General features: G+C 36.8%; 1 protein-coding gene and 1 long non-coding RNA gene across 2 annotated transcripts in view; one reads left to right on the top strand and one right to left on the bottom strand.

The window, feature by feature from the left end:
* Positions 1-6,085: 6,085 nt before the first annotated feature.
* The window catches only part of LOC107738383 (PQ-loop repeat-containing protein 1-like), a 40,998-nt gene continuing 25,751 nt past the window's right edge, over positions 6,086-21,332 (bottom strand). The window contains exons 4-5 of the mRNA XM_016550138.1: positions 19,476-19,692; positions 6,086-6,327 (exon numbers count right to left, since the gene is read on the bottom strand). Of these exons, the coding sequence (XP_016405624.1) occupies positions 6,153-6,327; positions 19,476-19,692 (392 nt within the window). The 3' untranslated portion in view covers positions 6,086-6,152. The remainder of the gene's footprint in view (positions 6,328-19,475; positions 19,693-21,332) is intronic.
* LOC107738385 (uncharacterized) lies at positions 8,549-9,106 on the top strand. The gene is made up of 3 exons (XR_001639873.1): positions 8,549-8,699; positions 8,792-8,978; positions 9,062-9,106. It is a non-coding gene; the product is annotated as an uncharacterized LOC107738385 (long non-coding RNA).

A 21,332-nucleotide genomic window follows, 5' to 3' on the forward strand; every position in this document is an offset into this window, starting at 1 on the left:
AATTATTCCAAATTTGTGACCAGCAGTATAAATACATTCTATATTTTGGTCTAACATAAAATGATTCATATCATTTTGTGAAAGTGCCCCACATTTGTTTAACTCCTCATGTGTGATTACACTCGAAAGCATCCAAGGTAAGATTCCTCATCTTCAAACTGTGTTTGAATTCCCTGACAATTGATTATCGATTAGCTGACCGTCTGAGGCAACATCCTACAGAGCTACGGCGTGTGTGTCACGTGCATAAGTATAATGATATCTGTAATGGCATCTCAAGTGAAGAGCTAAAGTACAGCACGACCCCTTGACACCATTAGCTGATGTTGTGCTATTAGGAACAAAATATCCCCTGCCCACATACTTCAGAAAGCATCTACAATACATCACCACCGCCAGCTGAATCTAGACATATTCTGCACGCTTTAAGAACCTTAAAAAGCATTGCATTATTGTACAGTAGGCTACATACTTTCTGGCATGTTGACTTTATCAAAATAGCTTATGTCCTGTGAAATATGACACCTGCACTATAGTTAGGTAACACAGATCATGCTGAAGGACTGCTCCACTGGCAACATTCCACATGTTTTTGTGTCTATAAAAGGAAGTTAATACAAACATCAATCATGTCACAGATGACACGATTGGCTTTTCTCTCACGTAACTGTATATAAATGGGAAAACCGATATTAAGGCAAAGGAGAAATGTACCATAACTCAGGTCAGGTCAACCCACCGCTACAGAAGCAATTATCAGGACATCTCAAGAACAGCTTTAAAGCATAGCAGAGACGTTCCACATGACATAAGATGGTCCATCGAGAAGGTTGAGCAAGAATCATTTGTTATTAGATATCAGAGAAATCAACCACACATTTCTCCCCATATAAATCTTGACATAACACAGATGAAAGTGGTAAATCTCTTGATGAAAACATGCCCAGGTCACATTTCACCCCAGTATTAAACAAAAAAACAACTGAATTATATTTTGCATAAAGAAAATAGTCTATATGTAAGGCCACTTTTTTTTTTGCATCGCGATTTTAACGACAATTTAAGCTCAGTTGCCCTCAGATTCTCATTACCATGATGTATGTATTGCAACAATAATAATAATAATAAGTCAGCATAACAATAACAATAATAATAATTCAGCATATTAGAATGATTTCTGAAGGATCATGGAGTAATGGCTGCTGAAGCCTTGAAACTTGATTTTTTTGTATGTTTTTGAAAGTAGTATCTTATTTGATCAAAAATACAGTAATAAAAACTTGAAATGTCTGCTTTCATCGTTGTAATGGACTGTCTACAGATTACAGAAGGAGATAAAAACAAGCAAATGTGGTAACTCAATCCATCATTTCCCTGTCCCTGCATCAGGCTCTTAAACCACCCACCCGAACGCCCCTGTAAGGGTTCTTCCATAAAATTTTCAGGAGGCATTCATAGAATCTTCAAATTTACATTTTATTAACTGCAACGCTCATGTACTGATCACAAAGGTGCAGGGAAAAAATGTGAAAAACCAAAAGAAAAGAAAGAAAAACTAACTGATAAATGAAACATCAGTTCTGGGCCTCAGATGTTTCTCCAGGGATCCCTCACCAGAACTAAATCAGCCATAGAAAAATCACACCCTTTTAACAAACAGATCAAACCATTTTATAATTACAGGGGGTCTCAATTCAGTACCTCAAACCTCAATGAAAAAGAAATATATAATATATACAAATAAACTCTATAAACATATGAAATTCCATTCACCATAAAGCAATAATAAAATAAGCTGGAAAGAATGTCCTTTATAATAACACATTCAAATGAACAAACAATCCAAACCCATATGGTACCCAAACCTACATTTCCCATAATTCCTAGCAAAGGATATTTTTATAATTAAAGGGGGTCTCAATTCAGTACATCAAACCTCAATGAAAAAGAAATATATGATATATACAAATACTCTATAAACATATGAAATTCCATTCACCATAAAGCAATAATAAAATAAACTGGAAAGAATGCCCTTTATAATAACACATTCAAATGAACAAACAATCCAAACCCATATGGTACCCAAAACTACATTTCCCATAATTCCTAGCAAAGGATATAAAGGACATCAGGAAATGCCGCTTTTTAATAACAAGCCTTTGTTCCATGCTGCAGTCGTGGATCCCGGCAGAACCACGGGTAAGATACACAATCATTCAATCAATTAAATAAAGAAAATATTAACCCATATCTTGTCTAGTTGTGGTTTTTCAATCTAGTAATGAATTGTTGTCTCGCTCTTTGATCTTTAATGCGCGCATAAGAGACAACATGCACCACTAACACAAAATGTGTTGGGTAAATAATATTAAAGAGACAAAATAAATACATATACATTTATAAACAAGCAAACAAACAATTAATCCCTTAAACAAAACAAAATAAATTTCTCCTACAAAGAAATGAAATAAATTAAAAAAGAAAACTAGAACGATTGAAATAAACTAGCCCAATTATTAAGTGTGGCCTTAGCCATCACAGCCCCCATTCTTAGGACTGATCAAGAAAACCTAGGATTCCCTCAGTCATCAATGTGACAGCCTGTACCATATCATTAATATATGGGATTTCAATTATGGAGGGATACAGGTATCCTGAAGGCTTAGTCTCTCATCTATAATCCAGTCTTCCCCACAACCTTGAATATTTCATACCGAGCCTCTTTCACTGCTGACACCACATGATCATGCAGCCTTGTAAAGTGCAGTACTGTCAAGTTCAGGACTGTGGGTCAGAGTGCAGCAGATGAAAGCTGAACACTTTCTGATCAGTGAAGCTGTTTTTATTATCAGTAAGGGTCATTCACCGTCTTCTGTCACACACGCTCAGTACAGAATCAGGAAAGGATGGAATTTGGTTTTTCAATTTTACAGCCCACTTACACTGGTCACACAAGCAATTTAAATGTAATTTCAAATGTGCAATCATGCATCAGATGTTATTAAATCAAGTATGTCACTGGAGATTTGCAAATACAAATAATTCAGCAAATTAAAAAAAACATTCAGCAAGCAATAAAGATATAGTTACATAACATGCTGACAACGTGGTTCATCTGGTATTCACACAACAGGATATAAGGAAGAAAAAGACACAAAATAAATAAAGTAAGGACAAAAGTACAGAGTATTGTTTTTTTTATATGAAACATGGATTCTTTCATACAATAACATCTCAGTCATTTAATGTGTGTGTGTGTGTGTGTGTACACAATGCCATAATCACTAACATCCTGAAAAAAAAGATAAATTATGCTGCTTTAACAATGACAATTAACAATGCTTAAAGATTGTTTGACATGCCATTTTTTAAGGCACATTTTTGACCTGAATGACAAAAATGTTCAGACCATTAAGGCAACATTAAATGATCATTATCCCACAACATTAAACACATAATAGACCGTTATCTTGCTCATCAGTGCGATTTCCTCACTGATGATGAGAGAATTACAAAGCTTGGCAAAGCTATTTACTGTACCAGTCATGTGCAACTAACAAAACAGTGAAAACTGGAACCATAAACAGACCCAATAGAAATATATCCATGATTATTAAAGAAAAAAAGTAAGTCTTTGGATGTAACCATTCAAAAGTTTGAGGATGGTAGGATAAGTAATAGTGTGAAATATTATTACAATCTAATACAACTGTTTTCGCTTGAATACATTTTAAAATATAATTTATTCCTGTGATGCAAAGCTGAATTTACAGCAGTCATTACTCCAGGCTTCAGTGTCACATGATCCTTCAGAAATCAGTCTGATTTGCTGCTCAAAAACAGTAATTTATTATTATTAACATTTATTATTATTAAAAAAATGGACCCCAAACATTTGAACGGTAGTGTACGTTATCAATATCAGGCAATATTAACTTAAAATGTACAAAAGTACATATTTCCATATGACATTTGTATTGCATAGAACTACATTAATGCAATGCATTCTTTTTTGGCAGAGAGTGGGCTCACACATAGTCATCCTGTGACTAAATGTGTTGGTGGTTTTGACCTTTGCTGGGGTCAGATATGTTAATGAGGTGGTTAACAGCACAACAGAACAAATATTTACCACACACAAAGTCTTACCACAATGAGAACAAAAGCCAATAAAGCTGCCCATGCAGGGAGTAAACAGCTGAGGCTGAGGCTGAGGCCTTGTGACCATCTGTCATAACCAACGGCTAAACTTTGATGATCAACTAATGCTAAAGGAGCCAACGGGCTTAAACACTCCATTGGCATGTCGAAATCCCTACTGTGAAATAAGGGCAGCGAGGAAGAAAGAGAGCCAAAACTGAGAAGGAATCTGAAAGTGCTTTTTTAAGGCCACATCTGTAGTCCTCCCTGAGCAGCCTGGCGCTATGGTGGGATTTAAAGTTGTAGTGACCTTTTCTTCGCAGTGATAAATAGCACATAACTCCGTGCCGGTGTGAATGGTAACTTAATAGAGTGGAACTATTTTATGATGAGGTCTCCTCATAACTGATCAACCACAGAAGCATCTGAGTTGAGGTGACTGCATTTTATTTTCTCAACAGTCCATTCAACTTAGACATAAAAACAGTCCAAATGTCAATATTTGTGGGCAGACTGCCCTTCATCTTGGTGTGACGATATATGACTGGATGAGTTAATCACTGTCATCTTTAAAGGACATGGCAGACTATGAGCCCAATATGGCTCAAAGTGGTCCATCTCTGGCTTTGTGTGGTTACTATGAACTACAACTGCTTTTTCATTGGAATATTACACATTATCATTCCACTTTTCCCAATCAAAAACTTTGGATAAAAATACATCTTTTACAAAACACTGGCACTAACAGTAAAGTGAAATTATTGTGCTAAAAAGGGACTAATGATCTGAGATAACGAAACAAAACAAATCTGTCTGTTTTTCTCATTTGCAATGCAATCATGCATGATAAATCAGTTGCGCATTATAAATGTATGGCATACCCTCATGCATTTCCACTGATATGGTTTGGTAATTAAAGTTAGGTAATAAAATCATTCATCAGCAACTGGTTTTGACTCAAAGGCTCAGGTTTAAAAGCCTAACATTAATCTGCTGCTTAAAATGTGGATTTTTGTGTGCAACTATGCAAGTAACAATGATTTAAGTGCTCTAAAATGAAAAAGGACCACAAATTGTTGACAAATGAGCTAGCAGTGTGAATCCAGTTTGTGGAAGATACATTTGGCACATGTATTTCCCAGCACTTCAATTGCACAAAGCGCATATTGGCTCTCACAAAAGCTAGCAAAAATACAAATAATGTAAAAATAACAAAGTGAAGGGGCATTCATTTGTCTAGTTGTTGTCAATCTGTAGGCTGGATTAGTAAAAATTATAATTTTTTGGTTGATGTAAAAAAAAGAAAGAAAAGGTATAAAGATGTCCAGCCGGTGCATATAAGGCCTGTTCACTCTTCTTTGAATGAAAAACGTGCTACTTGGTAAGACGTGAATAATTTGAGGACAGAAAAAAAAAAAAATGAATATGCTACAGGGTTCAACAGACTGAAACCAAATTGAAAGTCTGGGATCCAAAATCTAATTTAAAATGAATTTAATTAATATATATATATACATCCCACTCAGCTATAAATGGAATTAAAACCAAAAAGCATGACAACTAATCAAATACAAAATATTAGAACTTCTACTTCTAGACCACTAATTTGTGACATGGAGCGTGTGAACTTTATACAAAAGATCAGATATATATATATATATTTTTTTTTTTGCTTCCCCAAATAAATTAACATTTTCAATGGAACTTTTCACACAGATTGTCATGCTAATAATGCAATTCCGAAAAAGAAAAACATTCAATAAAATAATAAATATATGATTAAATATAATCATTAAATCTAAGTTATATTAAATGAGAGAAAAGCAAAATGGAATTTTTTTCACTAGCAGTCAGACTTTTGAACCCCACTGTGTATTAAAAAATTAAATAAATAAATAAATAAATTTACAAAAAGTGAAAAAGTAAAAGCATGTAGTTTTGCTGGTAAGAAGAAGCATGTAGAATATCCTTATTTAGGAGTGTTGATCGCCATCATTACTGTAGTGATCTCAGCCCAGTTTGATTCTGGTGTCCTGGCCGTAGTAGCTCACCTGGAGCAGAATAGCAATGTCAATTAAGATCTGTACCGCACCACAGACCACGAACTGGGTGGGGCTTTCATTGATCACGAAATATGTGGTCTTAAAGATGTCACCAGCCGTCCATAAAAGCACCATCTTTACACTGAAAAAGAGGGAGAGACAGAGAAATAGAAAATTGTATTGAAGTATTCAGAAATATATGTATATATGTATGTATATATATATATATATATATATATATATATGGAAAATCTCTCAGCAGTTGGAAACATCCCACTCAGCTATAAAGCTCTGATAAATGAACCTCATTCGAAACCTTTTAAGGCGTCACCAATACATCAGACTAATGTATTATACAATGTCCTGTCCTCCTACTTGATAAAGTCATACATCTGTATATCTCACACATTTACAAGACTCTGAAGTCTTGGTCAATTGAGTGCAATGGGGTGTAGCTTTCAGCTACACTTAAGTGAATTTAGAGGAAGCAATTATTTATATAAAATTTCTATAAAATCGTGAAGGGGTGAGGAAATGGGTAGACACAATTGTCTAACTTAAGGTATATAACGGCTCATTGAAGCTATGAATAGATCCATTTATGCATTATATGCAGAAAATGTACATTCAAATGTCAGTTTGACCTTAAGTGACAGGAGGAACAGTGCATCCTGGGACACGGACGCAGGATGCAGGTGGGACCACCAAAGCACAATACTTGTAAATGTCAATCCTCCTTCATTTTTGAAAAGTTTAGCTGTGAAAACTTCCAAGAAGCAACCAAGGAGAGACGCTGCATTCTCAGCGGTATTTATGCTGAATGAGTTCATTAACTTCATTCAAGTGTAAAGAGAGAAAAGGTGGTCTAAAGATGAGTACAGACTATACATCAGCTGTCACAGACAGAGAGAAATGATCATTGGAGTTTTCGAGCTCATGGCAGTTGCCCCGACAAAAGAAATGAGTCACTCAAACAACGTGGGGCAGCAGAAGCAGACAGCTACAAATTAAATGGTCCATTCTAGCTAGTTGTCTACTTGATGTTGCAAACCCACCCATCTCAACATGACATTGATTATTGTGCATTATGTTCTTTCTTATCACTGTCTGTGCATTGTTTTGGTGTCACAGGAAGATCGTAAATGAGGATGTAGGAACATCTGTTGGGAGGAGATGTGATGTTTGCTAACAGCAGTGTGAAATATCTTAATTTATCTGGATATCAGACACTTTACAGTACTAAAATGTCCTGTTATGGACACTGCCCTGCTAAATCAAAATGATTAGGCACTATATTTTCATAGTCCTGGAGCACTTTCTCCATCAAACGCTGATAGTTGGTGCTCCAAGCAAACTAAGAAGTGCAATGGAGGTGAATAAGGTATAGCAATGAACTGGAAAAGGCCAATATGGATCCTGAAAGTTATACTTTCTATTTGAAAATCCTTTTGAAAAATGGAACGTTTCATAGCCAGAAATCCTGTTTAATGTGCTTTGAGAGGAAATGTGTCCTTTATGACTGATCTCAAAGTTACACCCCTCACTCTTCTCCTCCTTCATTCGTCTTTAGCATTAGTTTACTCTAGAGACCATTTTCAAACATCATTAATGGGGATGAAACATTAATGAGGTAATTAAAGGCAGGGTATGTGATTTTTCAAAAACACTTTAGAAAACTGATTCGGGCCGAATAGCAAAACAGACTTGTAGCCAATCAGCGATAAGGGGCGTGTCTACTCGTGATGTGGAGGAGAGAGCTTTCAGTGCATGGGACGGACATTAGCCGAGCCGAGCGACAGAAAGATAGAGATGGCGGATAAAAAAACAAAAGAGGAAAACGTCTGCGGAACGACAAGGCAAGAAGTAGGACCCGTGTAAATATCGGATCAGCTTTCCAGCGCTGGAGAGAACTCAAGGAGCGGAGGCCTGCGATCGGACGCCGAGGTTGCTATGTTTCTTCTCAATAGGTGAGTAACACAGTGTCTACAACAGCTAAAGTCTGCCTACACCGGACGCGATCAAACGACCGTTGAAAACCATTTGAAATTTGTGTCAGCACGTCATAAATAGAACCCGGCAGCAGTTTTCTGTCGGGGATTTGTTGCGCCGCGCCGCTCACGTCCGTAGACACGGTGTAACATTGGTTTTACTTTGTTTCACAGAACTAATCGTTGCCTGGGTTGCGTACGTATATGTGGGGCGGAGCTATCAAAATAGGGGCAAGACCCTTTTGGGGTAGGGCCGTGTTTGTTTTGGTGATTTCAAATATAAACATTGGCTACCAGAAATCACTTACACTGCCTTTAATTTCATTGGCGAATAATTTCAAATCAAGCAAATCAAAATTTGCTGTCAAAATTAACACTGGTTAACATGCAGTAATTTGTTCTGTGTGTGAAAGGTGTGTGTGCAGCTGCTGGAGTGCAAGTGATAGATTCTCCACTGCTGACTCAGCAGATTGAAGCTCAGCGACTCAGTTTAAAGCACCTAAAGAACGAGAACAACAGACTAAAGGTCTCTCCTACTGCTTCACAAGCACATTTCCCCAATGCAGGCGCTGAGGATTTTTTCTCACTTTTGTTTTTGTGTGTCTGTGTGGGCCGCAGGCAGAAAAGATGCGTGCTCAGCTGGCATCTCTTCCTCCTCTGAACGTGCCAAAGCTGGGCTGGCGAGAGGGCTGCAGGCCTGAGGTGCTGTCTAGCGCCCTCTACCGCAAAACAGACCAACTGCTGGATACTCTCCTCCAGATGAGTGCCAATGTGAAAGTGGTGGACATCACTGGGAAATCTCCAGGTCTGTCATAATTAGACTTAAAAATGCAGATTTCTGTTGTTTATACAGTAATTACTTTACAGTGTTTGTGTTTTCATTAACAGTGAGTCCCAGTGCACAGCTCCTCGAGCAAACAGCAAGACTGCAGTCTACCAGAAATCGCTTACTCTGCCTTTAAGGGGGGTGGGTCATCTGTACAAGAGCAATGATAACAGTGACTCCACAATAAAAACCACTTAATGGTTCTCCATCTTCCGCCTAGAGAGCAGAAACTCTTTCAATTGTTCCCAAACATTCATTCTAAGACAAACACGCCCTTTCTCGCTCACAAAAACAAACCGCTATCTTTTTCCCTGCTCCCCTTCCCCTCCGAGCCCTATGCGGATTGATAGCAGATGAAAGAAATGCTCAGCAAACGGCGAGCAGCGCTTCAGGGCCTGTGAGAGAGGTAGAAGTGATTATTGCATTGATTAGGAGAACTGAGGCCACGGTTACAGCACTCCCAGTCCACACTGAACAGCCCTGCACTCAACCCTGACAAGCCTTCAATTGATCCTCTTCAACCTGACACTCTCATATCTGCACTGAGAGGAAAGAGAGAAGTGGCTAGGAAAGAAAGAAAGAAAGAAAAGAAAGAAAGACAGAAAGAAATTAAGAAAGAAAGACAGAAAGAAAGAAAGACAGAAAGAAATTAAGAAAAAAAGAAAAAGAAAAAGAAAAGAAAGAAAGAAAGAAAGAAAGGATTAATAGTAGCCAAAATGGAAGAAAAGACATACAGATAAAGACGGATAAATTAACAGAACGAATGATAGAGCAGTAGACAGAACGTTACCATCAAAAATAGACAGATAAAAAGTTATAACAGACAGACAGAATGAGGAAAAGAGTGTTAGAACAACACAAAGAAGGATAGGAGGATAAATAGAATGACAAAATGAAAAATGACAGAATTATAAAAAGAACGTTAGAACAATAGATAGACAGAACAAAAAATGATAGATAGAATAATAGAACAACAGGAAGAATTATAGAATGATGAAGGAACCGCAGAATGATAAAACTATAGAAAGAACAAGAAATTGAATTATTTATCCAAGATAGAAGAACAGACAGAATGAAACGTTTTATAGAATTTATAGGATGGTATATAGAATGATAGACACACAGATAGAATGACAGAGTGATAGAACAATAGATAGAATAGAATGATGGAACAAAAGAAAAATAGAAAAGACAGAATGATAGAAAAATAGAGAGCAATAGATAGAATGACAGAAAAATAAAAACTTTTTATTAAACTTTTAAGAACTTTAAAATGCTTATGTATAAATATAATCAACTACAGACAGACAGACAGATAGACAGATGGAAAGTTGGATGGATAGATAGACAGACAGAATGAAAAATAGTGATAAAGTGATAGAATGATCAATTGATTGATAGACAACAATCAATCTATCAAGATAGTCAGACAGACAGACAGACAGACAGACAGACAGATAGACACATAGATAGATAGATAGATAGATAGAGAGATAGAGAGATAGATAGATAGATGCAACGATTTATAGAATGACAGAAGGAATGATAGATAGACCAGCAGACATACAGAATGGCAGGTAGAACAATAGATAGAATGATACAACCCCTTCCTGTATAACTGGTCTGTTGGTCTGGTAAAGCAGACTTCATGTCGATAGTTAAAAGGTCTGTCTACTGAAGGCTAGAAACATCAGACATATAAGACACAAGACAAACCTACTGGGCTTCTGATGAGATTTCAGTTTTGACATTTGGCAGAGACATCGAAGAAGGGACAACATCCTCAAGACAAGATCTTCTCCAGACAGATGCATCGACACACGACAGATAGACAGATGGAAAGTTGGATGGATAGATAGACAGACAGAATGAAAAATAGTGATAAAGTGATAGAATGATCAATTGATTGATAGACAACAATCAATCTATCAACATAGTCAGACAGACAGACAGACAGACAGATAGACACATAGATAGATAGATAGATAGAGAGATAGAGAGATAGATGCAACGATTTATAGAATGACAGAAGGAATGATAGATAGACCAGCAGACATACAGAATGGCAGTTAGAACAATAGATAGAATGATACAACCCCTTCCTGTATAACTGGTCTGTTGGTCTGGTAAAGCAGACTTCATGTCGATAGTTAAAAGGTCTGTCTACTGAAGGCTAGAAACATCAGACATATAAGACACAAGACAAACCTACTGGGCTTCTGATGAGATTTCAGTTTTGACATTTGGCAGAGACATCGAAGAAGGGACAACATCCTCAAGACAAGATCTTCTCCAGACAGATGCATCGACACACCAGCATCTTCCTTCTTTACAGTCTCTCTGGTTTCTCTCTACTGGAGGGATAAATCGTGACCAGTGAGAAGCCTCTGAAAGAGGCACCAAAACTCTCTCATAAAGACCCTCAACTCACTACAAATCGTCACCTTGGAATTATAAGGTTCTATCTGCCAATTTAGTCAAAACTGAGTTATTCACATATTCTTATTCTGTGACAACTTAATTACATTATGTGATTTTTTGTGTTGTGTACATTTTGGGACTGATGTATGAAAGAGACTTGTTCCCCCTATCCCATATCACTATATGGAATGCAAAAACTTTGAAAGCTCAATATCTCGAAACTTCTCAGAATGCAGATAGAGCCTTACAATTCCAAGGAGATGAAACGTCCACAAAGGGACTGAAGAGAAACAGAAACTCATCTGCTTCTAGTCGCTCTTCACCTGTGGAAAGAAAAAGACAAGCGAAAAACAAAATCTTGAGAATCTCTCAGGGAAAGCTACTGTATGAACCATTCATGGTAAAGTGAGCTCTTCAAAACTTTGGCACATTTGAAGACGGGTGATGAGAGAAAAGACAGGCCATCCACAAAAGAAAAAAATATATATGAAAAATTAAATATGTATGAAGATTGATCCATCCGGCTCAAATACAGAAGAGTTTGCACTTTTCCTAAAAGAGATTAGTCTCCACCACACACAAAAAAATAAAAACCACAGAAAAACCTCCAAGAGAAAGACAGAGAAAAAGTGATGGAGACATTAAAGGCCTCAAATCAAATTATGTTTCTCCACCATATGGCTATCAAACAAGCTCACACAGATCACTGTCTTACAAACAAAGCTTAGCCAATCAAAACAGTCTGGAGATACATTCAGCACAGCTGTGACGCACTTTGGATGGAAGTAGAGTGTTCAAGCGGCCTTTAAATCAGTACGGTTGGACATTATAACATCCCCCGTGATATATTTCTACTTCTGTATACAGAAACCCATTAAGAGCGATGCTAATGTCATACAAATTGGCATGTCAGCCAGAAAAAACGATGGTTTTCTCTTTCATTCCCTCCAGAACGCCGGCACCCGGCTCTCTTGTATTTTTCTTGTTCCTCTCCCCCTACTCCGCTGTGCTTTGGCCTGGAGGGAATGTGAATAATTCTGTTGCGGTACTGGTCCTGGCAAGCCGCGGCTGCTAGCGGCTCCTCTAATTCAATCACACGGCTCAGTCTGATCAATGGGGACTGTGCAGTATGCCGGCAAACCTGAGCTCACCTTGGATCATGTGGGGATCTACTCCAATGGCTTTTTCTTCTCTAATTAATTAACCCAGACATGACAGCCAGCAACTGTGAGGGCAACAACTCTACTGCTAAAGTTCTGTATGTTTGCGTGCCTCTAAGCGATAGCAACTCAAAGATCGAAATGTGTCTAGACATACCTTGCTAATATGTGCGGAGGTGAAACATCACTTTCAGGTATCAGAAAGTCAATGGCTATGTTTAGAACACAATACTACCATACTATTTCTGGAGTATGAATCATGAATTCTATGCTCTGTATTAGGGATGCAATAAACATTCACAAAATATTGGTTATCAGCCATGAAGGATGAATTCTTTGATTTAAAAGTAGGGAATCATATTGGGTATTTAAATACTTTTAAGATTTAGATAACTCCTGCCACTCTTTAATAAAATTTGTTTAGATTAGATTTACAATATATACGATTTATCAGTTATTGGACATAACATGAAAATAATTATTGGCTCATCAGATCGCAGTTATTGGCTTGTATTCAATATTGTGCAACTCTATACAGTATGTTTATTTTCTATGTACAGGGAATAACTGACGTACACTACATTGATGGAGAAATAATAAGAAGAAATGTTTTTGAGCAGCAAATCAGCATAATAGAATGATTTTTGAAGGTTTATGTGACACTGAATACTGGAGTAATGGCTGATGAAAATTCAGCTTTGCCACCACAGGAATAAATTACATTTTAAAATATATAACAATTGAAAATAGTGATTTTTAACTGTAATAACATGCCACATTTTTACTGTATTTTTTTTAACTGTAAAAAAAAGCTTTGATGAGCATAAGAGACTTCTTTCAGAAACATTTTACTGGCCCCAAACTTGTACATTGTGAAATAATATTTACTTAATCTGAATTTCATTGGTATTTCAGTAAAATTCCTAAAACAAGATAGTTTTACTTGCAAAGCAAAACTGTGTAAGATAATAAGACTTATTTTCAGAGAATATACATACATATTTCATGTTAGTAAACAACAGTAAGTAGTATACAATGTATACTCCATTCTAAAAGTATAGTAATAATTCCTTACATTTATATAGCGCTTTTCTGGGCACTCAAAGCGCTTTACATAGAAAGGGGGAATCTCCTCAACCACCACCAGTGTGCAGCATCCACCTGGATGATGCGACGGCAGCCATCTTGCGCCAGAACGCCCACCACACACCAGTTTATTGATGGAGAGGAGACAGAGTGATGAAGCCAATTAGCAGATATGGGGATGGTTAGGAGGCCATGATGGTCAGAGGCCAATGGGCGAATTTGGCCAGGATGCCGGGGGTACACCCCTACTCTTTTTCGAAGGACATCCTGGGATTTTTAATGACCACAGAGAGTCAGGACCTCGGTTTAACGTCTCATCCGAAGCACGGTGCTTTTTACAGTATAGTTTCCCCGTCACTATACTGGGGCGTTAGGACCCACACAGACCACAGGGTGAGCACCCCCTGCTGGCCTCACTAACACCTCTTCCAGCAGCAACCTATTTTTCCCAGGAGGTCTCCCATCCAGGTACTGACCAGGCTCAACCCTGCTTAGCTTCAGTGGGCGACCAGTCTTGGGCTGCAGGGTGATATGGCTGCTATAGCCCATGTTCTTGTTGTTAAGTAGGAAAGAGAAAAGGCATCCCTCATTGTTGACTTGTTTTAGGTTAATAAAGCATTTCTTTCACTCTGCTTGTATCCATTTTTATGGATTTTGCTTAGCTAGCTATGATAAATGAGTTTTTGCCACCTGGGTGTATCGCTGAGCACCATTTGAAGCGAATATAAGGTAGATCACATGCACAAACAGACCACAGAAAGACAAATAGCTCCCACCAGTTGTCATAACAGCAGCCACAACAAATCAGAACTGCATCTATACTAGTGAGGACAGTTTCTGTTCCCCAGATACCCTGCATGTACAGCAAAGTTATATCCACTGCTTCCTTATTTTTTTATAAATATGGGAAACGTTTCCTATGAGCATGAAACTCCCAGGGGTAATCAAGGCCGATCAGGGCTCTGTGTGAGCAGCAAGGCCGATGGCGAAGCTCAGTCTCGTGGGAGAATCTGACTGTGTGTCTCTGCTTGTTAGGGAGAAAGATTACAGCGCACTCAGCTTCATCAACACAGCAGGGTCCTGATGCTAACGCTCTTGACTTAGCATGGAGCCCAAACCCCAGAAACTGGTTTCAGCCGACATTAGAGCTGAATGGCTCGAACTTTTTTTCGTTAACTTTTTAAACATTTTTTAAAGCTCTTGTGGAGGCATCTGAACTAGGAGAAGTGAGAGACAGCTAGTGAGAGACAGCAGGTGAAAGCTAGCGACAGCATAGTGATGTTGTGTAATCTGAGTATTTGGGACTTATTCAATTAGACTTTAATTAAATATAGTGCTTTTGAATTAAAGAAATGCATAGAAATGCCTCTTAATTTCCTTTTCTCATCAATTTGAACATAATCTTACAATACAAAGACACTGTCAGGTTATTTGTTGGATCTAATGCAGCAGTGTCATGACATAAGAAACAAATGCGGCTGTGATGCAACATTTAATTTACACAAATCCAAAGTCTAAAACCTCAGTTCACCTAAAACTTCAACACTATTTTGTTGAGAATCTACCTTTGACTCATATTACAACTGACTTGAACCAACACTGATGCTATCACTGAAAAATTTGCATACTGAATTATGAATGCTCTTCTGTTTTACCTTTATTTACATACTAAATTGTGCTAAAACAGCCAGTTTTATGAATAGCCAATGTCTAAAAACATAACTTTAACACTGTTGGAGCAGTTGAGCCAGTATTGGAAAATCAGAAAAGGTTTTCATTTTATTGAGGTCCATTAACACCAAGAATGATAGCTATATACATATCGATCACCTATAATATATAGATAATAATAATAATAATATATATCAGCACCCACTCTAACGATAATAATATTTTATTTTAAGCACAAGCTGCAGTTATTTCGTCATTAGATTCTAACTATTAGAACGATTATTAAAACTTTACATTTATAGTTGTTATTATCAGTCTTGGTGTGAACGGCCCTCTACTCCAACAACCTGTATCTAGGGTCTTTGCTCGCATCAGACAATATGTTTTAAACCGAGGATAATGAGAATGAGTCAATGTGTTAGAGACTATGCTGTAGAAGAAAAAAGTGTTCATGGGGTGAGTATGCTGGTTCGTTAATTTCTCTCAAATTAGAACCATCATCAAAAAGTCCACACCAAGGCTAAAGACGATAGCCATATGAAATATACAGTGGGTACGGAAAGTATTCAGACCCCCTTAAATTTTTCACTCTTTGTTATATTGCAGCCATTTGCTAAAATCATTTAAGTTAATTTTTTTTCCTCATTAATGTACACACAGTTTTAGCAAATGGCTGCAATATAACAAAGAGTGAAAAATTTAAGGGGGTCTGAATACTTTCCGTACCCACTGTAATTCACACTGTATATGGTTGTCAGACACACACACACACGATAGCGTGAGAAAAAAAAAAACCTTAGATAAATAGGTTGAGCTCCTTTTGCTCACATGTGTCAACAAAGCCATCAGGGTCCAAAATCTGAAAGATAAGGAATCAATTTCTGTAAAAATACAAATGTGAACACACACAAAAAAGCCCCTGTCAAGAATTCTGAGGGTCTTTCAGTACTTGAAAAATGGGGTAAAGCCTCATGGGAGAAGGGAGCCAGCGTGTCGCTGGATACCCGGTCCATTAATGTCAGTCACAGTCTGTGACACACAATGACCTTCTGTTTCTCACTTCATCCTGTTCTTACATCTGTGTTTCCACCAGAACAACATGAATTTAAACAGCAGCAGAAGTGGACACAGAATCAACGAGAAGTTCAAACGAGGAGAAAGAAGGTCAACAAGAGATGGGAGCTTTCAGAGAATAGCAAGGGGAGATGGGCCATTTAAATCCATCAGGTTCAATAAATATCTGGCTCAAGGGCACAGCATTGGACCCTCCCAGCTTCAGTGGACCGTATTAAGGACTGTAAGAGGGTATATGGATGGTTGGTCTTGTTAAAGACAGTACTGCATGTGTCACTGGTAGAGCTACTGATGTGTAGACTATCACAATACCTCATAAAACTCTCAAGGGCACAGCTCTGCTCCACAATCTAGCGAGCTACCCACCTCAACAGCATTTTACAACCAAAACTCAATGGGGGGAAAAACAGTGCCTCAACTGACATTTTTGCAAAATTCCAAAAATGTACCTACACATACAATTCATTGCAGTTTCCATATGAAATGAACATTAAAACACCAAAAACTTTTCACACAAAAAGTGTTTAGAGAAGCAGATATAATGTTAACAAAGAATTAAGTATGGTTCCTCGCTCAATACTATGTTATGTCCTTAAACACTTTTACCATAGTGCATGATTTGAAAATGACGTTTGTATCACATAACTAGCTCCATATGTATGGCTTTTCTGACATAGCAAACTTGCTCGGTAGCACACCTTTTAGAGCAATACACTCAGGTAAGGGTACTGTGAAACAAGAGTCATGATCAAAGAGCTCAAAAACTTGTAGAAGCAAGCTAAATGGTATGGTTGTTCCAGCAAATGTGTTTCTATCTCATTTTGGTTTAGTGTACATGGTGTGTTATTTTCTAACACAGTAGAGGCCTTTAAGAGCCACTGTAGTGCTGCAATATATACAGCAACCAATGTAATAACTTTGCCAGATTCATCTCTTTTTAAAACATCTACTGGACTATTAACTTTGAAAGTGCTGGCAAATGTGCAAAAATCAAATACAATTTTGCAGAAATATTGGCACAGGCACGTTTTCCAATAAGCCTGGGTTAGAATTTTAAAATTATTGTTAATATTTTAAAATACATTAAAGAAATAGTTCACCCAAAATGACAATTCTGTCACCATTTACTCACCATCATGTCATTTCAAACATATATGACTTTTTCTTCTCTGGAACAGATGTTTAAAGAATGTTGCCACTGCTCTTTTCTATTCAGTGACAGCATATAGGCTAATTTCTCAAAGCATAGTGAGCTGCCTTCTAAGGTAGCATACTAATTGAAACAGAATCTAATAAGAGATCAATTTGTAACACTGTACATTGACAGTAGCACTCCTCACGTGAAGACTTAAGCCACAATTAATTTCAACAGAGTTTGCTGTTAGCATGTTGCTAATCCTAAGCTTTATTAAAGACAATTCAATAAGCATAAAATTACCTAGCACATACAAATGTTGGATAAAATAGGTAATCTGTGAATTAAATTGATCTAACTTTAACTTTTATAATCAATACTTTTTGGTACTAATCAATTTTTATTGGAAAGAAAAAAGATATTTACATATAATCAACATAAGCAGCTCACTAGGCTTTGGAATGGAGCTATAGTGACCAGGGGCTGTCAAGCTCCCAAAAGTGCCATAAAATAGTTTATAAAATCTATTCATTATATTTTGAGCTTTCTGTAGTTTCTTTGTATGAGGAACAAATGGAAATTTCTCAATTATTCATTATCTGCAGAAGCTCTCAATTCTCATTCACATGTCTGTATACTGAAACATAATTACAGACAGATCACAAATGCAATATGTCAAACCTGGCATGATGCATTTTTACTTCAGGATGAGTAAGTGTTGATAGATTTTTTTGGAGTGAATTATTTTTTTAAATATTGTTTTAGTAGTCACTGCACATTTAATCATTTTAGACACAATCCCAACAAGTTTGTGTGGAGCCCTGTCAGGTTTAAAGGTTCACTACATATTTATACGCAGATATATGCACACAATATACTGTATACACACACAAACACTGCAGTGCTGTCTTGGTGACAGATATTTTCTACGATGTTGAAGGACGGCTTTAAATACACACTCTGAACCATGTCTCTAAAGGCTTTGCCAATAATAAATTCACGCGCATACGCAAAGAAACACAGATGTCAGTGCAGTGATCGGTCGAGGGCTGTCGATGCCTGCAGACACTCTGAAATCACATCAAGGGCAAAGGCATTACACACTACACGTTATGGCAGTGACACATTCACTGTGTTCATAAAAAAGATAGATTTCCGGAGAAATGCCATTTACATTAGCTTCCATTTTCCCTCTCCCAGCCTAAACTGTGCTCATAATGTTTAATTTGGCTCATAAAGGGGAGCCTGGAGCATGTGTCACACAGAGTTCTGTGGAGCAGACCATGAGATAAGGGTTTTTTCCTTTTTTTTTTAATAAAAAGAGGGAAAAAGAACTGGCTTCAGCTGAAGTGGAGCTGATATTGAGCTGTGATTACTATGCTGACTAAAGCCTGAGGCTAAAGATATTAGCTTTACTCTAAATTCTCTCTGCTGCTCATTGCGGGCTTTTTTTTCTTTTTTTTTTCAAAAAGTACCAGTAATGTCAACTTTGTTTCAGTCTTCGGATTCGAGCAGAGTGGGCTATGGCATCAATTAACAAGCTCATTAGCTGTCTAATATTAATTATCATCATTACATGCTTTTAATGAATGATGTCTTGGGGGAGGCATGTCCTGCAAACATTTACCATGTGTGAATTTAACATTCTCACCTTCTACCTGTCATGGCACAGGCGACACACATTTTGGCAACAATGAACAAAAACTGCCACAAGAGGTTTTGACACATTGGCTGTAGCATGATTTGAATGCTAACTGGAACATAGCATAAATGGACAGTAGTGATTTTTTTTTTACATGAGCAGAACTTTGTGAGCTGTGTGTCATTTCTCCAATAGACTGAAATAATTTCAGCACTGCATACAAATTGAACTAAGGCCTAAATTAAAACTTTTAATGAAAGATCAATAACAGTTTGGGCCTTGTTTACCTCATGCCTCGGGTGGAGCGGTTGTTGTAGTTCTGCAGCAGCTGAGGCAGTCCCAACATGGCTTCAAACATCACAGCCAAAGAGCCCAAGGCTTCCAAAAATAGGACCCAGTCCAGAAAGAGGAACGTTATAAAAGCACATAGCAGCGTGAAGGCAAAGCAGAATATCAGATAGTCCTCAAAAGAACTCCAGCTCCAGAAATACCGAAGGTCCAAATCTGTAGGAGAGACAAAGAAAGAAAGACAAAAAAGGATCATAAAAATATTTCATATACAGACAATGTGTTATCTCCAAGCATCTCTCTATAACACTACCCAAGAAAATAAGAAAGGGAAACTTTAAAGCATTTTATCATTAGTATGCATTTCACAATGCTCAACACCTCACACAAACTCTCTCATGCTATATGAAAAGTTAAATGAGCTTTGAAACCTGTGTGCCTCTTTCTGCAGATCTCCATTATATAAAGAATCTCATTTACGACAACTCAACATTTCATTTACAATTTTCCTGAGAGCTGTGAAATAAATGGCCAGGCTCTCCAGGGGAACACAGCCAAACATTCTGCAGTGAGGATTAAGCACTCGCATAAAATAAAGACAAAACCTTGACTGTTCTCCAGTCAGCAGAAAAGAAACCATATATATACACAATACAGATACACATATGGAGAGAGATATATTATATATATATATTTTTTTTTTTCCTACTAAAAACTTTGTATAAACGTACAGAAATTATACAGAGATTGCAGCACAAAATAAATAATAAATAAACTTAACAAAAATAGAAATCATTAAAATATCTTGGTAACACTTGAAGCCTTTATATATAAAGCATTATAAAGGTATTCATAATGCACGCTGTAATACATTAGCCCTATATCTTTTCATATCTATTTGTAACCAAATTAAAAAGCATTGTAATATTAGCAGATTCCATGTTACATTTGAAATTAGTTGTTTGTAATGTTTTAATTAGTGCTGTCAAATGATTAATCGCGATTAATCATTTGACAGCACTAGTTTTAATGCATTATACTTTCTAAAATTTAAACAATGAATAGATAAGTACTATATTGTATTTTAACTTAGAGATTTTCATGAAATCATGCAACGAAGGAGCATTACAAAGAATAAATAAAGCATTAAAAATGTGTTATATAAAAGCGCACCAAGTAACCTACATTTTTTCTATATGAATTTAAAAAGTGCCAAATGATAATTGTAGAATTTTGATCAAATAAACAGTTAAGATGAATTAGTACATTTGTATCTAGTGATCATCTCTAATTAATATAAAAATGGAAATGTTATTCAAATTAATGGCAAATGTGCACTGTAAAAAATGATTGTGATTTTAACAGTAAAAGACTGTAAAAATGCTACAGTAAATGCTACACCTGTTAACTGGTTATCAGTAACTTTCCATACTATATACGGTGAATAACTGTAATTACATTTAATGTAATTTTACAGTAAAATACTGTTAAAATTACGGTTTTTGGAAGTGAAAAAGAAAAAGTCATTGTATAATTTACATGTTTCTTCTTAGCTTTTTCTTATCAGTTGTGTACATTCGGGTTTTATCTTGCATCTAATGTTGTTAAATGAATGTTTATTGCATTATTTCAGTATCATATGTGTTACCATAATGGTGTTTAGTATTTGTGTGAATGACACTGTGCACCTTCTATATATAAGTATTGCCCTCCAGCTCGTAGAAAAGCTGTTTGTGATGAGCTTTGGTTCATCGTGACTTTCTCATCACCACCAGTTTTTGGTGGTTATCAGTGCATTACAATGGTTCAAAACAGATATTAACACTTCAATATGTTGGTTTATTAACATTACATCA

This window comes from Sinocyclocheilus rhinocerous, unplaced genomic scaffold (genome assembly GCF_001515625.1).
Source record: "Sinocyclocheilus rhinocerous isolate Xijiao unplaced genomic scaffold, SAMN03320098_v1.1 scaffold975, whole genome shotgun sequence".
In the NCBI taxonomy this organism is placed as follows: domain Eukaryota; kingdom Metazoa; phylum Chordata; class Actinopteri; order Cypriniformes; family Cyprinidae; genus Sinocyclocheilus; species Sinocyclocheilus rhinocerous.